This window comes from Staurois parvus, unplaced genomic scaffold (assembly GCF_062004578.1).
Source record: "Staurois parvus isolate SC_StPar_1 unplaced genomic scaffold, SC_StPar_1.0 ptg000779l, whole genome shotgun sequence".
NCBI classification, from domain to species: domain Eukaryota; kingdom Metazoa; phylum Chordata; class Amphibia; order Anura; family Ranidae; genus Staurois; species Staurois parvus.
In genome coordinates, this window is record NW_028318575.1 from 1,444,477 (window position 1) to 1,467,782 (window position 23,306).

Below are 23,306 nucleotides of genomic sequence, written 5' to 3' on the forward strand. Positions count from 1 at the left end.
TTTTTCATCAGTTGACATCAGTTTATTCATCAGTTTACATCCTTTTTTCATCAGTTTACATCTGTTTTACATCAGTTATTTCATCAGTTTATATCAGTTTTTGCATCCGTTTTTCATCCACTTCCATCAGTTTTTTGTCCGTTTTCATCTGTGTACATCTGTTTTTCGTCCATTTACATCCGTTTTAATCCGCCGACATCTGTTTTTCGGCCGTTCCAGTTTTTCCTAATAGAAGAAAAATAGGGTTTTCTTCCGTTAAAAAACCCCAGATATTATCGGATGTGGACATTAACGGATGTAAACAGATGATCATCCGTTTACATCCGCTAGCCCATAGAAATACATGGGTGTCCGTTTTTCATCCGTAAACAGAAAGGTGAAAAACGGACATACAGAACTCCTGTGTGAAAGGGGCCTTAGGCTCAATTTCAGTGGAAACATCAATAACCTGGATGAGTGGTGTAATCACGACTCCAGCAAACGCCGTCCCCAAAACGCTTAAGCTTTAGGGATGCCTCTAGTTCTGCATATGTCTGTACAATTAATACGTTTGATCATCGTTAATCAACAATTTTTGGAGTGATTTGGTGACTTTGACGTGGTTGGCCAACGTGAACACGTATTTCAAATTAAAAAAAGAAAAAAATTGAACCTAAACGGACTTTTGTTGTCACCGCGAGGACTTAGAGGGCTCTACCCAACAGGCACATGACAACTTTTTGGTCAGGTGACATTGTCACCAATTACAGGTATGTTTTTTTCTGCTTTTGAACTGTTACCCCTTATTGTTATATTTTACTTGTACACATGACAGTAGTTGCGTTTATACTTTCTAAACTCAAGACTTCTTCAATAAAAATGTATTGAAAGGAAAAACAAAAGAGAATGTCTTGAAGAAACGTCAATAACCTGGATGAGTGGCGTAATCACGACTCCAGCAAACGCCGTCCCCAAAACGCTTAAGCTTTAGGGCGCCTCTAGTTCCAGATATGTCTGTACAATGAATAAGTTTGATCATCGTTAATCGTTTTTTGAGTGATTTGGTGACTTTGACGTAGTTGGCCAATGTGAACCTGTATTTCAAATTAAAAAAAGAAAAAAATTTAACCTAAATGGACTTTTGCTAAGTCACCACAAGGACTTAGGGGGCTCTACCCAAGAGGCGCATGACAACTTTTTGGTCCGGTTTATAGGTGATCTCTGACATTTTGGGGGTTTCTTATGTTTAGAAGTTTAATCTTTCATAAAAACAAAAGAAAAAACAATACATATCCTTTACGGAAGTCCATAGCTTTCTAGATTTTTTTCCTGGTTAACAAAAAACTCTCTAGCATTCTTTCAGATGCCCACAAGAGATTTCTCAAAACATGGACTCCATGGATTCAACACTCCCGTCCTGCTATGCCAATAGGCAGTTTTGCATCGCTATAACTTCAGAGGACCCATAGCTCAGATTTAAGTGCTTTTGAAGTTCTCTTTTTGATTCTTTCTTGTCTTTCCCCCCTTCTTCTCTCACTCCATTGGCTCTCCCACAGGAGCGATTTACGATGTGTTCTATGTATTTCTTGGTTCGACTATACACTTTGTGCTTTCCAAATGCCACTATTTCTTTGGCTATTGCCGGAGATTAGGCAATAGGTGCATAGTCCTTTATCCGTCCCTTACCCTGATTTATTGACACGATAAGGTTGATGTTATTTTTTTTTTTACATATCAGTTACATTGTCACCAATTACAGGTATGTTTTTTCTGCTTTTGAACTGTTACGGCTTATTTTTATATTTTACTTGTACACATGATAGTAGTTGGGTTGATACTTTCTGAACTCAAAACTTCTTCAATAAAAATTTATTGAAAGGAAATACAAAAGAGAATGTCTTGAAGAAAGATCAGAGTGACAATTTGAAGAGTGTGGCTCCTTAAAAAACAGTGAGAAGGGCTTTGACACTTTGGCAAGTGTCGAAATTAGAAGAGTACTCACTTCTGTTTTTTATCCACAAAACTTGATAAAAACTTTCCCCGAAAGGGACCTTTACTAAGCCATCACTCTTACTTGTATTTAGGGCCAGTTCACACCATAGAAACACAGTCCAGATGTGTTCCGGATGCGTTTTTGTATGCATGTTTTTGATACATTCTTGATATGTTATGGTGCGTTTCTGATGCATTTCGGTGCATTTTCCGCCTCTTTTTTTCTCCACCTTTACAGTCAGTTGACACCAATTGCAGTCCAGTACATTTTTTTTCTGCCTCAAAACTGCATAGATATATGGTTTCCAATGGCGTAGTTTACACCAGTGCGGTCAGTTCCAGTGCCTTCCAGTCCCAGAAAAAAAAAAGTAGAGCATTTTTTCTGCACTGAACTGTACTGGAACACAGTAAAACGTATCAAAAACGCACCAGAATACACGTTCTTATTTAAAGTAAAGGAAAAAAAAAGAGAAAAATCCACAGGAATGCTTTAGAAATGCACATGCAGAAACGCATCTGGACTGCATTTCTATGGTGTGAACTGGCCCTAAATAAGGACATGTGCATTCTGGTGCATTTTATCTCATTCAAGTACAATTCAGTACAGAAAAAAAATGCAGCATTTTCTACTTTTTTTTCTGGAACTGGAATGCACTGAGACTCACAGTACTGGTGTGAACTACAGTGCATCCAGAAAGTATTCACAGTGCTTAACTTTTGCCACATTTCGTTATGTTACAGCCTTATTCCAAAATGGATTCAATAAATTTTTTTCCTCAACATTCTACGAACAATACCCCATAATGACAACGTGAAATAAGTTCATTTTGAAATCGTTACAATTTATTAACCACCGCCCGCCCGCCATATAGCAATATGACGGACGCAAGGTGGTTCTCTCGTTCTGGGAGGACGTCAAATGACGTCCTCCCATTCTAACCGCGCATGCGCGGCTCCCGGAGCAAGCAGCTCGGCGATCGGCGGTGTGCTGTGTCCCTCGGACACAGCGGATCACCGATCCACGGAAAGAGCCGAAGATGTCGGCTCGGTCATGTGATCAGCTGTGTCCAATAACAGCTGATCTCATGTAAACAGGGAAATGCCGGTTATCGGCATTTCTCTCCCCACGAGCTGTCACGCTGACAGAGGAGAGGAGAGCCGGTAATCGGTATTCCTCCTAGGGGACATCTACACTAATCATCAGGGCACTGATGATCAGTGTGCCCTGATGATTTGTGGAGCCCCAGCAGTGCCACCTCTCAGTGGACATCAGTGCCAGCTCTCAGTGCTCATCCATGCCACCTGCCAGTGCCCATCAGTGCCATATTTCAGTGTATATCAGTGCCACATCAATGCCACATAGTGCCTATCTGAGCTGCCTTTTAGTGTCACCCATCAGTGCCACCTATCAATGCCAGTCAGTGTGCCACCTATCAGTGCTGCCAATCAGTGACAGTCAGTGCCGCCTATCAGTGTGCATCAGTGCCGCCTATCAGTGCTGCCTATCAGTGCCACCTAACAGTGCCAGTCAGTGCCGCCTATCAGTGCCAGTCAGTGCTGCCTATCAGTGCCACCTTTCAGTGCCATATATGAGTGCTGCCTTTCAGTGCCCATCAGTGATGCCTGTCAATGCCCATCAGTGCCACCTAGCAGTGCCTCCTCATCAGTGCCCATCAGTGCCACCTATCAGTGTCCATCAGTGCAGTCTAAAAGTGCCCATCAGTGCAGCCTCATTGGCGCACATCAGTGAAGGAGAAAAATCACTTATTTACAAAATTTTATAACAAAAACGAAGAAAAAACTTTTTTAAAAAAATATTTCAGTGGTTTTTGGTTTGTTTAAGAAAAAATAAAAATCCCAGAGGTGATTAAATACCACCAAAATAAAGCTCTATCTGTCACAAACAAATGATAAAAATTTCATATGGGTACAGTGTTGCATGCCTGCGCAATTGTCATTCAAAGTGCAACAGTGCTGAAAGCTAGAAATTGGCCTGGGCAGGAAGGGGGTATAAGTGCCCTGTAGGCTAGTGGTTAAAAATAAAAAATGAAAAAAAAAAACATATGTACATAAGTATTCACAGCCATGACACTGTGCTCTGGTGCATCCTGTTCCCACTGGTCATCCTTGAGAAGTTTCCACAACTTGATTGGAGTCCACCTGTGGGAGATTCAGTTGATTGGACATGATTAAGAAAGGCATAAACCTGTCTATATAAGGTCCCACAGGTAACAGTGCATGTCAGAGCACAAACTAAGCCATGAAGTCCAAGGAATTGTCCATAGACCTCCGAGACAGGATTGTATCAAGGCACAGATCTAGGGAAGGGTACAAAAAATGTCGGTAGCATTGAAGGTCCCAATTAGCACAGTGGCCTCCATCATCCGTAAATGGAAGAAGTTTGGAACCACCAGGAATCTTCCTAGAGCTGGACACCTGGCCAAAATGAGCGATCGAGGGAGAAGGGCCTTAGCCAGGGAGGTAACCAAGCACCCGATGGTAACTCTGAAAGAGCACCAACGTTTCTCTTTGGAGAGAGGAGAACCTTCTAGAAGAACAACCATCTCTGCAGATGCTTTTCTAGGGGACTCCATGTACTTCTCAAAGTGACAGGTGTACTTTAATCCACATTTGCATCCAAGTTAAAAAAAAAAAAAGCCACATTGCAAATTATGGCCCGTACATACGATAAGAAAATCGTATGAAAATTTCCGTGAGAGGAACGATCAGCCGACTATCTGATTGTTAGTATAGTGCTTTTGACAGTCTGTTTTGCTTTCCAGACAACAAAAACCGAGGGTGCAAGCTGGCAAATTTTTATCATACGTGAACACAACGTCCGATTTTCATTTAATATGCACAGTAATCGTATGGAAATAATCAAATAGAAAAAAACGTGCATGATCGGAAACTAAGAATGACCCGACACTTCCCCTACTGCTATGCCAGTATGTAACTACATTTGCCAACCTTTGCCTTTGTCGGCCGAGAATTTTCTTACAAGTCAAGACCATTCAGACTACATCATAATATGCACTTTCGTGGAAAAGCGGATGATCGGTTGTCCGATTTTTCTCAAAAGTGTGTACTAGGCTTTCGTTTTCAAACCTGAGAGGTGTTGGAGAACGTTTTGATCTGGTTTAACCCATCACTTGCCTATGGAGACTGCGTCTCCACAAAAGGTGGCAAAACCAGCTTTAACTCTCCAATTAATGTTGGAATTTGCATAGTGGAGTACTTGCCTCCCCTTTACCCCAACAAAACTTGATGGCTTTGATGCAGTTGGCAAGCAAATTTGTTATGTCACCCGGGTTTTTTAGGGGACTCTTACTTCTCGAAGTGACAGGTGTAGTTTAATCAACATTTGCATCCAAAAAGGGCCACATTGCAAATTAGGATTGCAAACCTGTTGGGCGAACAAATCAGTGAATCTTTTTTTTTTTACTTCGGAAGTTAATCAACCTGCAAGAAATACCAAAAAGCATTTCTGACTGTCACTGAAAGGGTGATGAAAAGGTCTAACCATACATGGGGTGGTGCAGGGGAGGTAAAGTTTCCCATTTTTTAGTGTGCTAAAAGAGAACTCTGATCTAGTTGAACTTTTGCAGAAAACCTGGAATCAAAGCAAACCCCTTCGTATGATTATTTTTTTTTTTAGGAAGTTAATTTCCATTTTACATTTCCAGTCAAGTAGAGAAAAAAACCCCACCACATTTGCATACTAGGTTTGCAAACCAACACAGCAGGCATTGTTTTTGCCCTTTTAGCCCTTTACAGAAAGCCATGGGACAATGGCGAGACCCCTTTTTTTTGGAAAGTTAATCGTCATTTGACATATGCACCCAAGAAAAAAATGAAAGAACACATTGCAAACTAAGCTTGCAATCCCAACTAGAACTCTCGTTGCGCCAAGGAACTTTTTGGTCCGGTTTAACCCTTTGCAGAAAGTCTGGCGCAATGGCGAACCTCCCCATTTTTTTTGGAAGTTTATCTCCATTTGACATTTGCACCCAAGAAAAAAAAATCGAAAGTCCTCATTGCAAACTAGATTTGCAAACGCGGCAGGAATTCTTGTTGCTCTAAACACAACCCAATGGGCATTGCTGCTGTGCTGAAAGAGCACTTTTGGTCCATTTAACCCTTTGCAGAGAGCCTGGAAGGATGCAGATTCCCCTCCTTTTTTTGAACGTTAATCGCCATTTGCACCCAAGAAAAAGAAAATTGAAAGACCACATTGCAAACTAGGCTTGCAATTCCGACTAACACTCTTTCAATGGCAAACCTCTCCTTTTTTCAGAAGTTAATCGCCATTTGAAAATAAAATTTTAAAAAATCTAAAGGAACATTGCAAACTAGACTTGCTAACCTAACGAGAATTCTTGCTGTGCTGAAAGAGAAGTTTTTGGTTCGTTAAACCCTTCGCAATGGTGCACCCTCTCCTTTTTCAGAAGTTAATCACCATATGAAAATAAAATAAAAAAAGAAAAAAAAATTGATAGGCCACATTGCAAACTAGACTTGCAAACCCAATGAGAATTCTTGCGCCGAAAGACAACATTTTGGTTCATTTAACCCTTTGCAAATGGTGAACCCCCTCCTTTTTCAGAAGTTAATCACCATATGAAAATAAGATTTAAAAAAAAAAATTGAAAGGCCACATTGCAAACTGGACTTGCAAACCCTATGAGAATTTTTTTTGCGCCGTAAGAGAATCTTTTGGCTTGTTTAACCCCTCGCAGTGGCAGAGGAATGGTTTCACCATTTGAAAATAAAATCTAAAAAAAAAAAAAAAAAAAATCTAAAGGGCACATTGCAAGCTAGATTTGGAAACCCAACGAAAAATTCTCATTGCACTGTAAGATAACTTTGTGGCTCGTTTAACCCTTCGCAGTGGCAAACCCTCTCCTTTGGAAGGTAATCACCATCTCAAAATAAAATCTAAAAAAAAAATATTGAAAGGGCACATTGCAAGTTAGCTTTGGAAACCCAACAAGAATTCTCATTGCGCCGTAAGAGAACTTTTTGGTTCGTTTAACCCTTCGCAGTGACGAACCCTCTCCTTCTTCGGAAGGTAACCATTTGAAAATAACATCTAAAAAAAATAAATATTGACAGGGCACATTACAAGTTAGCTTTGGAAACCCAACAAGAATTCCTGTTGTACCGTAAGAGAACTTTTGGCTCGTTTAACCCTTCGCAGTGGCGGACCCTCTCCTTTTTCGGAAGTTAATCACCATATGAAAATAAAATAAAAAGAACGAAAAAAAAAACGAAAGAACACATTGCAAACTAGACTTGTTTACCCAACAAAAATTCTCATTGCATCGTAAGATAACTTTGTGGCTCGTTTAACCCTTCGCAGTGGCAAACCCTTTCCTTCTTCGGAAAGGTAATCACCATCTGAAAATAAAATCTAAAAAAAAAATATTGAAAGGGCACATGGCAAGTTAGCTTTGGAAACCCAACAAGAATTCTCATTGCGCCGTAAGAGAACATTTTGACTCGTTTAACCCTTCGCAGTGGCGAACCCTCTCCTTCTTCGGAAGGTAATCACCATCTGAAAATAACATCTAAAAAAATAAATATTGACAGGGCACATTACAAGTTAGCTTTGGAAACCCAACAAGAATTCCAGTTGCACCGTAAGAGAACTTTTGGCTCGTTTAACCCTTCGCAGTGGCGGACCCTCTCCTTTTTCAGAAGTTAATCACCATATGAAAATAAAATAAAAAACCCCCCAAAAAAAACGAAAGACCACATTGCAAACTAGACTTGTTTACCCAACGAAAATTCTCATTGCGCCGAAAGAGAACTTTTTGGCTAATTTAACCCTTCGCAGAATGCCTGGAACGATGGTGAAACCCCTTCGTTTTTTTATATTTCTTTCCTTTCGGAAGTTAATCGTTCCTACAAGAAAAACAAAAAAGCATTTCCGAATGTCACTGAAAGGGTGAAGAAAGGTCAGAGTGACAAATCCCCCCCCCCCTGGGGTGGGGTGGGCAGGAGTAGAGAAAGGCTGAGGCTTGGAGCCATTGTTGTTCTTATCAGAGGAAGAGGGAGAAGCTTGATTGACAGCTGGAAATGTGATCCTGTGAAAGAGACACACAGCAAAAGGGGAGGGAGAGAGAGAGAGAGAGGGAGAGAGAGAGAGATGGATCAGTTTGGATAGGAGGCCCCTGGAGGAGAAGAGGAGGAAAAGCCACACAATCCAGCTCTGTCAATGCAGATTACAGCTTGCACAGGGGGAAGTGCTTGCTAATAATTAATGTTTTTTATTCAATTTGGAGGGAGTACTCTGAAGCTAGTCACAATCAGGTGGGTCTTTTTGCAACTTTTTTTTTTTCTCAGTAATGTTGCCTGCTCTCCCTCGATTTGATAGTAAGCTTTGATTGCATTGCAATCCCCTCTCCTTCCTCTCTCCCCTCTCTACTCCCGTTAGGTGCATTGCAAGTCTTGTTCATCGCCATTACTAGTTGTTGCACACGTTTGCAAATCACAGATCTCCACTTGCAGCCTGGGGGGGAGGTGTAGAAATACAAAACAGCTCAAGACTTCCGCTTCCACTGTTTGTATTTGCAAGTTTGTTTATTTTATTTTATTTCATTTTTTTTTCTTTTTTTTTTTTTTTTTTTTCCCTTTCTCCTCTCCTGAGCTGTTAGCCATCCTCATGCAAATGTAGTTCAGGGGCACTAGAGGGAATTTTTATGAATGAGATCGGGGGAAGGTTGATTAGCTATGCAAATGCAAGCCTTTTCATTCATGGTTTCTTTTTTTTCTTTTTTTTTTTTTTCTCCCTAAAGCCATTTTGCTCCCTGGAGGTTGCTGAAAGCCCAGATTCAGAGGAAAAAACCAGACGATAAATGAGCTCGACACCCCTTTTCTGACTTAAGATTTGCGTAAAATCTAAAGGGATGGACGGATTTTACGACCAGCAAGTGCCTTACATGGTCACCAATGTGAGTCTTGAGAAAAGTTTCTTGATTGTACCTTGAGAAGGGTCACTGTTGCCTAGAATTAGAAAAAAAAAGTTTTCTGTCTTTGTTAATGTGCTAGCTGCACTTTTTTTTAGTTTATTTTTTTGTCCTAGGCCCCTTTAATAGCTTTTGTAGGATCTTAACTTTACCGAAATCTTGACTATCCCTTTAATTTTGTTAAGTTAGCTTTGTGGTTTAATTGCTGCTGCATCGAGCTCTGCATTACAGCGGGGGTTAATAAGGCTTTTATGTGCTAGGACTTGCTTGCACACTGGATTTTCTTTTCCTTTTTTTTTTTTTTAAGAGGTTATTTATGGTTTTTGTACATTTTGTGGTGGCAAAGATGGCAGGGAGAGGTGTGCAGGTCTTTGCATGGTTTGGTTGACTTTGTCTCAAAACAGTGATTCTTTTGCTGTTTTTAGAATACGAGTGGGAGAGTTTGCCACGAGAGGACAAGCAACACCAGAAAAAGAAAGTTTTTGAGCAGAGACCTGGCTCATGATTCAGAAGGTGAGAGCTGTGACGCACGCTTTGGAATATATAGAATTTTTTATTTTCCCCAAACCAACTAATTAGTAGGGCATTGTCTATTTGAATCTTCTACTAAAACAACCTAGTAATCTTCCTACCAAGGGTAACATGTTTATCTACATCGGTAATTGCTAATCCAATCAAGCCTCTTTGCTGCTGGAGAACCACAAGTCCCAGCAATGTTTTTAGTGCAAACCCTGATGTGCCCTGCTACATCTACTGCTTGATAATCTTCCAACCAAACTGTTTATCTATATGGCTTAGACAATCCAGTTTTTTGCTGCTGACGAACCACAAGTCAGAGCAACATTTTTAGACCAAACCCCATGGTCATCTTCCTACCATAGGGTAGACTTTTTATATAAATGTTTGCTAGGACAATTCAGCCTTTTCCTGCTTGTGAACCACAAGTCCCAGCAATATTTTCAGAGCAAACCCCACTGTGACCTGCTAGGTCTACTACTTGGTAGCCTTCGTAGCATAGGGTACATTGTTCCTCTGTCAACGATTCCTAACTAAATCCAGTCAGTCTGCTGCTGGTGCACCTAGCAACATTTTCAGAGCAAAGTCCATCATGCCCTGCTTGGGCCACTACTTAGTCATTTTCCTTCCATTGGTTGCACTTTATATCAAGGATTGCTAGGTCAATCCAACTTTTTCCTTCTACTTGGTCATCTTCCTATCATAGAGTAAACTTTATTTATGTTAAAGATTGCTTGGGCAATACAGCCTTTTCCTGCTGGTGAACCACAAGTCCCAGCAATGTTTTCAGAGCAAACCCCATTGTGCCCTACTAGGTCTACTACTTGGTAGCCTTTGTAGCATAGGGTACATTGTTCCTCTGTCAACGATTCCTAACTAAGTCCAGTCAGTCTGCTGCTGGTGAACCTAGCAACATTTTCAGAGCAAAGTCCATCATGCTCTGCTTGGTCCACTACTTAGTAATTTTACTACCATTGGTGGCACTTTATATCAAGGATTGCTAGGTCAATCCAACTTTTTCCTGCTGAAGAACCACAAGTCCAAGCAATGTTTTTTCAGAGCAAACCCCATTGTGCCCTACTAGGTCTACTACTTGGTAGTCTTACTACCTTAGAGTAAAATGTTCCTCTGTCAGAGATTCCCAAGTCAATCCAGCCTGTCTACTGCTGGTGAACCACAAGTTCCAGCAACAATTTGAGAAACCCCACTGTGCCCTGCTAGGTCTACTACTTTCTACCACTGGGTACACTTTATGACAAGGATTGCTAGGACAATCCGGATTTTTATGGAGAGCCACAAGTCCGAGCAACGTTTTCAGAGGTCTACTACTTGGTGTCCTTCCTAGCATAGGATAGACTGTTCCTCCATGTCAACAATTCCTAAGTCAGTCCAGTCAGTCTGCTGCTGGCGAATCACAAATACCAGAAACTATTTCACAGCAAACCCCATCGTGCCCTGCTAGGTCTACTATTTAGTAGTCTTCCTACCATAGGGTAAAGTGTTCTTCTGTGTCCATGATTCCTAGGTCAAATCAGCCTGTGTGCTACTGGTGAACCACAAGTCCCAGCAACATTTTCAGAGCAAACCCTGTCATACCCTTCTGGGTCCACTACTTAGTAATCTTCCTACCATAAGGTAAACTGTTGTTCTATGTAACCTATTCCTAAGTCAATCCAGCCTGTCTGCAGCTGGTGAACCACCAGTTCCAGCAACATTTTCAGAGCAAACCCCACTGTGCCATGCTAGGTCAGGTGCTGGGACTTGTAGTTCTTTCTTGTTACTCGGTTGGTGGACTGCTCTGATCTTGGACTCTAGTGCCTAAGCTGAAATAACTACATAGAAAAAAAAGTGTTGTATTTTTTGTCACTTTTTGATCATTTTTATGGTAGTTGGCATCTACATTTGCCTTCTGGGCATTGCCTATAAGTTGAGGTTTAAATGCATGTCTTGGTACCATAAGGTGCAAATCACTGTAGCTTGATACAGAGGAGTTGACTTAATAAAGGCAAACAGGCTGTTCACTTTGCAAGGAAATGTTCCCTTGGCTTCGTGAATGGGGTGAAGCACAATTGACTTCTATCATCCAATGATGTACAAGCAAAAACACTGTTGTTTTTATTTTCTATACATGTGATTGGGTATTCTATGAAAAGTGAAATTTCTTTGCAATGAGGGAAAAGTTTCCTTGCAAATTGAACAACCTATTTGCCTTTAGTAAATCAACCCCATAGGGTCATGTATAGTCCTTCACCAGTTCAATGTCTTAACCATATTCTGACTTGGAGATACTGAATAATGCCCAAGTCTTAAAAATGATTATCCTTGCCATAGCACCAGCCTCTACCACGGCGCCGTACAAAGTGAAACCACATAGGTGGCTGTAGCATATGTTGTGCTTAGATACAACAGTAGGGACAGGAGTTGTCTTAAAAGTCGAATCTAAAGAAAAAAAAATATATTGAAGATCTCCCAGAACATAAAATGTATCAAAATATAAATTATTAAACTTTCTCTTTCTAGAACTCTTTCAAGATCTGAGTCAGTTGCAGGAGACGTGGCTTGCTGAAGGTAAGAGAGGCCAAAACGGTTGGAGAGGGAAAAAATTTTGAAAAATGGAAGGAGAAAAAGAGGAAAGGAAGAGAGAGAATGAAAGAAAAATAGAATAAGAGAGAAAGGAGAGAGAGAGAAGTACTGAACTTGCTGTCTTAATGTTCAGCCCAATTAATTGAGCTTTAAAAGAGCCACCTCAAGTGTCGTGCATACATTAGAGGCTGTGATGAGTTTGTCTTTGGGGACTTGGGAGCTGCTCTATCCAGTGTCATCACAAATTACTAGGAGAGGTTGCTTCCAGCACACAATCACATCTGCTTTTGGCCAGAACTGGTGCTGCACGACTTGAGGTTCTTCTCAGCCTCTCTTCTCTCTCTCTCTCTCTCTCTCGCACTCTCTTCTCTCTCTCTCTCTCTCTGCTCTGTTCATTTTTTTTTTTTGATTGCAATTGATCAGCTTTATATCAGTGCACCTCAAGAGACTGCATCACACAAGCAGCACAGGGCAAGAGGCAGCTGTCTTATTTCCATCAGCACACATGATCCTGTGGCGTTCTACCAGAGTAGCTTTCTGATGGCACAATCTGCTCTCATTGAGTTCACTAGGACGGGATGCTTCAAGAATTGAGTGCAAGTGCCTTCTTCCCACCTTGCTCTCAGCACAGGACTCTAGGTGTGTATGGAGTGGTTGGAAAGAACATCTGATGGCAGCTAGGTTTTGTAGTTTTGATGTTTTTGTTTTTTTTTTTGCATGTGTATGTATACATTTTATTTTTTTTTTTAATAATACTTTTATTGAGACATATTTTACGTATATGTATTCCACAGGGTGTAGGATTTTATATGCACGTGGACAAATTTTAATGTATGTGTGATTTTATTTATACTTTTTTTTTTCTTTAACATTTTTTTTTTTTTTTTAATAGAAAACAGTCAAAAATACATATATCTATTATTATTTCATTTTTGTGATTATGGCTTTTGTGTAGGGTTGGATTAAGCCCAAGCACACGTCAATGAACTTTCTGCTCGTTTTCTTACTATGTTTTGACTACTGATACTTTTTCAACACTACTTTTTATGGTGTTTTTTTTTTTTTGTCTCGCATTTGAAAATTTACCGTGATTTCCATCCCATGATGTTGCATACTGTATCCTGACCGGTTTTGGTACACTGCTCTGTGTAGCATGGAGAGTTTAGTTGCTGTGTTTATATGCATACCACCTTCTTCCTTTTTTTTTTTTGTTTATGTTTTTTGTTCCCATTTTTGGTTCTAGGTTATGCTTTGATAGTTTGACTTCAGCAAGCATATTAAGGCGGTGATTTAATGATGTACTTTTACTTCTTTGTAATCAAAGCATAGCATGGCTATAGAATGTGTTCTCATATGCTGGAAAGTGGACAAGTTATTTCCTTTTTTTGTGTGTACTTTGTAATATGCATTTTTTTTATTTGTGTTTTTTTTGTGTACTTGTAAGACTTCTAATATAGGGCACTTTTATAATCGGTAACTTTTTCAGTTTGTCAATAAACAGCCTGAGCAGATGCTATGAATCGTTCCAGGCCAGCATCCAATCCTTTCTCCCCATTTAGCTTGTCATCACTTCTTTTATTTTGCATCCATTATTGCGTCCATTATTTAATTTATAGCGCAAATGAAATCATCTTGCAATTTGGATGCCATGTTTTACAGCGTAGCTTTCTCAGCTGAGCAGTATGTGGCATTTTAATTTTTTGTTCTTTTTTTTGTTTTTGCTGCTTTAGTGTTGTTGGGATATTCAAGAAAAAACTTTTTTTTTAAGCAACTTTTGAGGATTTGGAAATATTAATGTACAACAATATATTTTAAAGTGGCATGATGGATTTTTTCCCTAGTATAATGCTGTAGGATTACACTCAGCACAGTTCTTGGTTGAGTTGACGGCACACGGATGAATCAGCAATCCGGTTGGAACGCCAGGTGTCAAAGTACCTGTCGAGACAGGTTCTGCTTTTAAAAGTGCCAGAAGTTGTAAATATTTGAGCGGCTTGGAGGCTAATGTTTTTATTATTACTTTTTGTCTCTCAGTTGGAAATACTACTCTCTATTGTTTTGGACTGAAACATTAGGCTGTTTTGGTTAAGGCTTCATGAAAATTAAATTCTTCTGGAGCAGATGCTCTCGCTGGATGACAATTTTTTTTTCTTTTCCTTAAAAATGGTTAGCCCGTTCCAACTATGACTTTGAAGCTGTGGTGAGTGTTTTAGGAGTTGTGGTTATCTATCATTTTTCTTTTCTTTCTCAGACTACTGTACTGAGGGTTTTTTTTTTCCTCCCAGATTTAGGATTTTTTGGGCCCGTTTCAAGAAGCTATTGATATTTTGGGACGTTGCAATGTTAAAAATATAAAAATTCTTACTTTAACATCCCCATCTTTTTTACATTATTGGGAAAAATACCTTCAAGGTTCTAAACTTTAGTCTTTGTGTGCCTAACATTATTGCAGATCTTCAATTGGTTGTTCTTGTTGGGATGGATTGTAAAACTTTTTGGGCTTCTAGGTATTGTGCCTGTTTAGTGTGTAAAGCATCTAGTAGAGCACATGAAGCTTGTTTTGTATATGTTGCTCCTTAAGACACAAATGTCCATTTTGTGATACATGGCTATTGCTTTTGTCAGTGTGTCCTTCCTGGTTCCTTAGAATTAACCCCCCCCCCTTTTTTTTTTGTATATCACAATTTGAGGTTTTGGGGGCAAGTGGTCAAGTTCCCATAAGAATTACAATTCTTTAATTTGCGAGATTTAAACCTTTTCTTTTGGTCAAGGGAGAAGATTGGCTTGGTGGTCTGTAGCGTATGAATCTTCTTTTAAGACGTGACTTTAATGTCATTGTCAGTATACCCTTCAAGATTGTAACCTTTGTCACCACCAATGGGATAAAAACAATTGCAATTGGGTTCTATGGTTTTTGAGCCTTTTATTTTTAGTTTTTGTAAAACAAAAAAGCACCAGGTCTCTTTCTACCTAAAATTGTTGAAATAAACATGCATTGGGATAACTACCCCCAAAAATTTAGTTTTTGAGCCTCTGTAAATTATTATGCTGCTATGCATGTAGTGCAGTATTCCATCCTGTTCAGTATTCCCTGTTCAGTGAGAACAGGGATACTTATTTGCATCCACAAAAACTTTTTTTTTTTTTTTTTAGCTTTTTATTATTATTATTATTATTATTCAGGATTTCTATGGCACCAACTTACCATGATAATGTTTCCTATTAACAGATGGGGTATCAGTGACGTTTAAGTTACTGAGCATTTTATCTAAGAAACATCTGAATAACTTGATGTCACCTGGTTCAGTGCTCTATGTTCCCGTCCTGTTCCCTAACTTGTGTTCTGTTTATTTTCTGCTTGGTGGAAGCACATAATGAGGGTTTGATAGCAACTGGAAAGTCATTGGCATATTCAGTAACAGTACAAAGGGCAGTCTTGTGCATTAACAGTAGTAATCAGATTTCATTCATCTTCCCGCTGAAAGCTGACCAGCGATTGGTTACTTTGAGTTTCTGTACCCCCCCTCCTCGATGCCGTTATTGAAGAAGCCCCATGGTGGCAGTTTGCTTGTAAGCATAGGCAGTGACTAATGGTTGATGCTCATAATGGATAACCTAGCAGTATTCTGGTTAGGGGAGGTGTGTTGGTCCAACATGACAGGTGCTTGACCAAGACTTCGACTTGATTGTAGCAGGCTTCTATTGTCTTACATGGCAACCATACTACTACCTTCAGAATAGGTTGAAATTGCATTCTCTCCAAAAACTTCAAAGTTGTTGGTAAGTTCTTCTGCAAATTGGAGTATATTTTGGTGTAATGCAATAACTGTCTTTGGTTATGCAAATTTAGGAGAAAAAAAGTTGTGGCTGTAAAAATCAAGTTTATTTGATACAAGATAATTATAGGTACAGTAGGCAGAAGTTATTAAATACAGACATCTTATTTTTTGTGTTGCATTAAACTTATCCCTCCGGATTTCACCAAGGTGATCCTGCGGTGTTTTTGCATAAAGTTTGAAACTTTTTCTTTTTTTTTTTTTTAAGTACTAAAGCATTTATGGCAGAAAATAAGGACATTCTTGTAACTGTTGTGTAATTCAAGCCTCCCGTGAGTAGTTTTGGCTGTATGTTATAAACTATACAGTGTGGGTTCATTTGGTTAATATTTTATTTTTTACTTTATTTTTGCACCCCCTGTTTTTTTAAATGTTTTGTTGTATGTAAAAAGTTTTAATTGGCAGGGAAATATGACTCAGAGTGAAAAACCCTCATTCATTGTTCCATCTGGTTGTCTTAAGTATTTTTTTTTCTTGAAACCATTGTATATAGATATGTAAACTTAGTCTATATCCCAACTTGGAGTTTCATCATGCAAAACATGAAGTTGCTTGCTGATCCATGCCACTTTGCAGGGATACGGCTTAGGCTAGAGCATACCATATTGGTAGACACTAAAGTACCAATTTGCAACACATCTCATACTTTTGCATGTAAGGATACTTTCAAGGTCTTTTTTCTTAAAGATTGTCTTGGCTAAGGGAACCCTAGAAACCAGGTAGCCTAAAAGAATTTCGGAGCCATTGGAAACATCTGTCATTTAGTCTGAACTGACTGACTCCTGATCTATAAACTTTAGGATCTCCCAGAAATATAGTGTCATGGTATAATGGTAGAACTTGGTATTGTGGCTCTGATGTGCCCCATGTAATGCAAAATTGGCAATAATGCAGCCAACCTAAGGTAAAAGAAATGGCAAAAGATCTTGGGTCCAGTCATCAAAGTTTTTAAACATGTCTTACTCCTGTACAATCGGATCATTTGGGATCTGGGCAAAGGTCATTTTGATCATAAGGGTACAACTGCTAAAAATAAACAGATCTTGGAAATGTTTTTGGTTAGAGGTCTGACACAGTGGGGTTGATTTACTAAAACCGCAGAGTGCAAAATCTGGTGCAGCTGTGCTTGGTAGTCAGTCGACTTTTTTCAGCTTTAAAAAAAATTCAAACCTGGAAGCTGATTGGTTTGTAGGCAGAGCTCCACCAGATTTTGCACTCTAGTTTGAGTGAATTTCCTCCTATAAATCCACATAATGCATAATACTTCCGAAGTTACCCTCCTTCGTTGGTTGGCCATGTATTGATATACTTGTTGGTGAGGGTGGCAGGTGGTGAATGACCTGGTCTTAGTTTTAAGTACCTACTGGGACTGGCCCAATTCACCTAGCATATGAAGTCTTGCTATTTTGCCTATATAGAAAAGGTACAATAGATAGAGGTTTTGATTCCCCTATATAGATCTTTAGGTAAGCCTTGTTTAAAATATGAAATGTCCAGTTCTGAAATCTTCCATACAAAAAGATATTTGGATAGAACGATTCCTGAAACGGGCAACAAAAAAGGTTAAAGGTCTGAGGGATAAAACATCTCAGGAGAGACTTTGAGAACTTAATATGTGCAGTCTGGAGGAAAGAAGGGAAAGGGGAGACATGAGTGAAACCTTTAAATACATCAGGGGGATGAATACGTTTCAGGAGAGAAGGATTTTGAATATGAAACTTAAGATCAAGAACACGGGGACATGACCTACAACTATCAGGAGGAAAGTTCAAGACTAATCTTAGAAAGTTTTATTTTGCTTGAAGAGTGGTTGATGCTTGGAAGAGACTCCCAACAGAAGTAGTGAGGCAGTAAGTGGTTTCAAATGTCTATACTCAGACAAAAAGTAAAAATAAATTGAAAAAAAGAAAAAAAAAACCATGATTTTTTTTTTGTTTTTAATAAAGAAAATGGGGCATTGTCTGGGTACAACATCCATAGATGTTAGACTGTCACTGATCTGGACATTTTTTAAAAACATTTTTTTTACATAACTACGCATTTGTTGGATTGTGCTCTGCACTCCCTTTTTTTTTGGCAGGGGGGGGAGTGGGGGGTGTTAATGTACACATAAGATACTTGTAGTGTCGTGTAAGAATTTGCCTTTTGTGCGTTGCTCTGTCTCATAATAATTTTTCTTTTTTATTTGCTCAAATTAGATCACCCGCTCTCCTTCACAAAGCGCAAACAAGCCTAACTGTGTTTTTTACGTAGTAAGCTCAAGTTGGTTTTTTTTCCCTGTCTGCAGGTTCTCAGGAAGGGTGTGATTCTAAAAAGCTGTGTGGTTGAGCCGCATGGTGGACTGTTTTGTGAATGAAGGAGGAACTCTAGCCTTGATTGCTTGTCTCGAGAAACTGTTTAGGAGATCAGCTGTCTCATTCACTGGCAGAAAGAGTGACTCATACATCTTCTGTCTTGTTTGGCTGCGGGTCATTGTTACAGTGGATAGAACTCATTTTAATTAAATCGCTAACCCTTTGTGCTCTGAATGACAGAGATGTGTTTGGTTTCTTAGAGGCCCTAGTGTATGAAGAAAAAGCAAAAAAAAAAAAAAAAGAAATTGGGCTGTTTTTGAAAGCCCCTTAGAAGGAGTCAGCCATTTGCTGGGGGTCTTCTGAAATCTTCATAATCTGCCTCGCTATTTTTCATTCTGTTGATTTAGTAAATGCATGACATCTTGGGGGTGGGCTGGAGCTGGCACGTAAATGTTAATACAGCTCCCATCTCCACCTCCGCAGCCACTAATAATAAAGGAAAAACAGGCTTCCGATTCTGTTTCCAAATAGCTATTAGCAAACATTATATTATTGTATGTGGGTCTTTACAATGGACTGCTAGGCTTGCATGTGAGATGTCTGTTTTCTAAGCTTTGGAAAACCTGTTTTGTGTTGTGTGTTTTTTTTTTACTTTTGTTTTTATGGATTGAATGATAAAAGAGGGCTTTGCTATGACAGTGCAAAGTGCAGTAAGCTATATCAACCAGTCAAAAAGTGCTTTCTGAGGTCTGGCTGTATCATACTAAAATTTTGGCTGCTAGAGGTTTTTGTCCTTCAAAGTATTGCTGCGTCAAATCAATCATTTTACTGGCTTATTTAGCCAGTGGATGACATGCGACGTTCAGGCGCAATGCCGAGTGATTAGGAATCCTAGTTTAAAATTTTTTGGAAATTTTAAACTGCTGGACAATGACATCATTTTGCTTTTTTATTATTATTGTTATACAGGATTTATATAGCGCCAACAGTTTGCTCAACGCTTTACAATATAAGGGAGACAATTACAATACATTTCAGTACAGAAGGAATAGGAGGGCCCGGCTCGAGGAGCTTACAATCTAAAGGAATATATGCAATTAGCATGGCCCATGAGTAGTTATCCAGCTTGGGTAGCATCAGAACACTTTGGGTGTAACAGGAGCCCAAATTGCTGACTATTGTGATCCGAACAGAAACTAGAGGGTCATTGCCTGACCCTGCTACAACTGGCATATGTGTGGAGTAGGACAAACCTGCACAGATGTCCAAATGTTGGGTTGGATTATTTCAGACAAGACACTATTGTTTTTCCAAGATTTAACTGGTGTTGGGAGCTCAGACATCGTATTAGCATGCATTTGTGTTTGCAGTGGTTTATTGCGCATCTTTGTGCTTTTCATAACTAAATAAGCCCTGTAAAATGCTGGTGTTTTGCTTTATATGCATTTAACATGACCCATGAGTAGGAATCCAGCTTGGGTGGCATCAGAAGACAGCCATGCAAGGATGATTCCACTGTTGAGAGATCTGATTCAGCAAATAAGGCATAACTATGAATGGCATGGACACCTGAGCAGGAATTTTCATGGTAAGGAGGAAGTGTGGACAGATGCCTCCAATGCTGGCTTATACTGGGGGTCACAATAATAGCACAATATGGTTTCCTGACCAGTCTAATAAGTGTTTCCCACTGTGCTGGGCAGCCAGATGTCTACTGTCAAGTCAAGTGGCAAATGGTTTGGATGAAAAATTTCGTAATGATCTCTTTCCATGTGTGCCAAGTGCATGCATATTTTAAAGTAATGGGAGTGTGTACCACCATTGGCAAAAAAAGAGCCCTGGATGCTTGTGCTACTTTTGAGACTTGGATTCTGGAACTTTCCAGACATGGCCTTGATAGCCCGCCTTATAAATTAGCTGAATTTTAGGTTTCATCTTTGACGCTTTGGGTGTATGATCGCATATTTGACACTTTAGGACTGTTTTACTAAAACTGGAGAGTGCAAAATCTGGTGCAGTTATACGTGGTAACCAATCAGCTTCCAGGTTGTTTTTCAAACCTTAATTGAACCAGCTGAAGTTATTAGCTGGACCAGATTTTGCACTCTCCAGTTTTAGTAAATCAACCCCTTTGGGTGTAACAAGAACCCATATTGCTGACTATTCAGATCCCAACACACATTGGAGAGTCATTAGTAGGACAAACCTAAATAGAAGACATTGGCAGACCTTTTCACTGTGTCTAGATGTTGGGTTGAATTGTTTCTGACAAGGCACTATTGCTTTTTCAAGATATATGTGGTGATCGTGTTAATCTGCATTTATATAATTTGCTCAAGATTTTTTTTTTTTCTGTGACTTTGCCTGAATTTTTTTTGTAAGTCTATCATCCTACTCCTTTGGGCTAGACCTGAACAAATCCCAAAAGCCAAGTAGGCAACTGATGGTATATATGTTTTTTGGCTTGTTTTCCATTCTGAATGGATGGCTTAAAGGTTGGCTCTTGTCTTGTAACTTTGGGTCCTGCGTTCAGCTCCCATTATGGTGACTAGTTTGTCTTTGAATGTTTTTGGTTTCCTGTTTGATTCCTCTGGATTTCCACAATATAAATATACTAATAGCTTAATTGACCTCTAAACAAATTGGTGCAGATTTTGAATATTTTTCTTTTTAACTCTGGCATTACTGGTCCCTGGGAAGCCTGAAAAGGTTAAAATGTGTTGCTAGTCTACCAGCTGGATTACATAAAAACAGTAATGGCACAAAATAATTAAAAAAAGATAGAAAAGACCAGAGCTTCTTTAAAAAAAAAAAAATCCTGGCTCCCATGTTGCTTAGGTCCACACCATCTGGTAGGAGAATCTTGTGATCCTATGTTGATCAAGCAAATTTATATATGTAGCCTTTGTAATTGTAAATGGTTTTCATGGTCTGTTTCTGTATTATAGTATGAATTTGTATTTTATTTATTTTGTGGTGAACCCTTGATATACCTGGGCTGGACAAATCCTAGAAGTCAGCATGCCATTTCTTCTTCAAGCCTTGTCAGCTCCTAGACTGGAGTCTGAATCGATCTTCTCATGCCGTGTCTCTAGCATTGCTAAGTTTCTCTGTGTGTTCTCAAGTAAATTAAAAATAAAATAGAGAATCTCCTACTTTTGCTATTTTGTGTTCTGCTGCTAGATGTCATGTAGCAAACCAGCTAATTTGACAAGTTTGAAGGCCCATAAACTCTGACAAGTGTTGTAGGGCACTTTGTAGACATATATCGCAATTATCAAATATTTGTTATGCTTACTCTAGAGAAAAGAAACTGTTTTCTGGGTGCTGAAGTTTTGAAAAATAAATTGTGAGTTTTAAGGAGTCTGCAGTGATGTGACCTTCCATAATTGGTACATGGATTGGTAGATATATGATTACTGAAGTTTGCTGGATCTTGGCTGAATAGAAAGTGTAAAGGAAAGTACAAAAAAAACCCTAAACTGCTATCCTGAGTAGAATATAATAAACGTCTTGAACTTGTCCAAAGTGTCCTGGACATTAGAACTGGTAAAAGCTGGTTGCCATTGATCTGGTTGTTCACTTAAGCCATTGAGGGTTTGCAAAGTGTATGGTTGATGCAAAGGCTTAGACTATTTGGTGCTTTTCTTCTCATTCGTTTGTCAAAGTTACTAAGGTTTATTCGTGAAGACCATTCAATGTGCAACGATGATGTGCAAGGTGCATTTAAACCTGGCAACCAATGGGATTCCAGTTCATTGTACACAATGATAGATACATTCCAATTGTTGTTAAGGATTGCAGGACTTTGCACTTAGAAACCTTTTTACTTTGTATTCAGTAAGATCTTGTGTGATTGCTGTTTCTTTTGTGTGTGTTCTCTGTCAATTTGGGGCAACCAGGGCTCTCCCATCTGTTGCACTAAGCAAATGCAATAATGAAATACGCTAAGCTTGTGATTGGATACAGATACATTAATCTGTCTGTTAGTGCTTACTGTACACGTTGGTTTCTTCCTGGTAGAGAAACAGATTTATTTGTTCGTGCTTGCAAGTCTTATTCCTGTGTGCAATAGCTACAGGTAATCTGATATCCAGTTTTTGGGGAACTACAGAGCCCTGCATCGTTGTTCAGGCCTGCTGGAACTTGTAGTTCTGCAGTGTTAGCATGTGCATATTGCAAAAGGCGCTGATTGGTCAGGCTGCAGTGCAGTAGACATCAATGGGTTAATGCACGGTACATCAGCATTTTTGTTTTTCATTATTGTGATTGATGATAATGTAGCCTAAGTATGATGCTGCATTTACCACTTGGCAGCTTTAACCCTCTTCGCGCTGCCTGTGTGCTTTGTTTGCATTGCTCAAATCCATCACTCAGATGCTTGTTAGCATTTCCCAAAAATGTCTCTGCAAATTTTTTTCCCTTTTTTTTCTTGGGGGGGGGGGTTAGAATTTGAGATTAAATTACCCAGCAGCACCAAGAAGGGCCAATCATTTATTAATCGTGACCCCAGTGATTGATGGGTCACCCAGTTGTTTATAATAAATATATATATAATATTATAGAGTGTGCATGTATGTATGTGTGTATATGTATATGTGTATGTATATGTATATATATATATATATATATATATATAGAGGTTGTATGTGTGTATGTATATATGTGTGTATGTATGTATATATATGTGTATATATATATATATATATATATATGTATACTGTATATATACACACACACACAACCTCTATATTATTTATATATATATAATATAGTGTGTGTGTTTAATTTTTTTTTCTGTGTTGGTGGTATGGTGGAAATTGCACAAATTCAAGTATTCCATGTTTATTTTAAGTCAATAGGACCAAGCAGTGTAGAAGTTAGAACAGTTGCATTTTTATTTTTTTTAAACAATTTTCTATCTATTTCTCTATTCAGTTGCAAAAATGAATGAGTGAATTGAGACTTTTTTTTTTTTTTTTTGGATTATATTATTTTTTTAATTTTCAACTGTTTTGTCACAGAGTCCCTGAGAAATCAGCCAGATAACAAAAAGTTTTTACATTTTATTGACAATGATTTGGGTGCACCTATAGACCTTTTCCCCTATCGGTTGGTACTTAGTAACTCTCCCT

The 23,306-nt window shown here is 39.0% G+C and overlaps 1 protein-coding gene across 4 annotated transcripts in view; it reads left to right on the plus strand.

Moving 5' to 3' along the window:
* The first annotated feature begins 8,108 nt into the window (after positions 1-8,108).
* The window catches only part of ETV1 (ETS variant transcription factor 1), a 101,498-nt gene continuing 86,300 nt past the window's right edge, over positions 8,109-23,306 (plus strand). Inside the window, exons 1-4 of one of the 4 annotated variants that reach the window (XM_089654577.1) lie at positions 8,109-8,286; positions 8,772-8,927; positions 9,368-9,455; positions 11,979-12,026. In XM_089654577.1, the coding sequence (XP_089510703.1) occupies positions 8,883-8,927; positions 9,368-9,455; positions 11,979-12,026 (181 nt within the window). In that variant the 5' untranslated portion in view covers positions 8,109-8,286; positions 8,772-8,882. Of the gene's footprint in view, positions 8,287-8,431; positions 8,537-8,771; positions 8,928-9,367; positions 9,456-11,978; positions 12,027-12,298; positions 12,681-23,306 lie in introns of those variants that run through there. The other 3 variants (XM_089654574.1, XM_089654575.1, XM_089654576.1) reach the window with 3 other exon arrangements.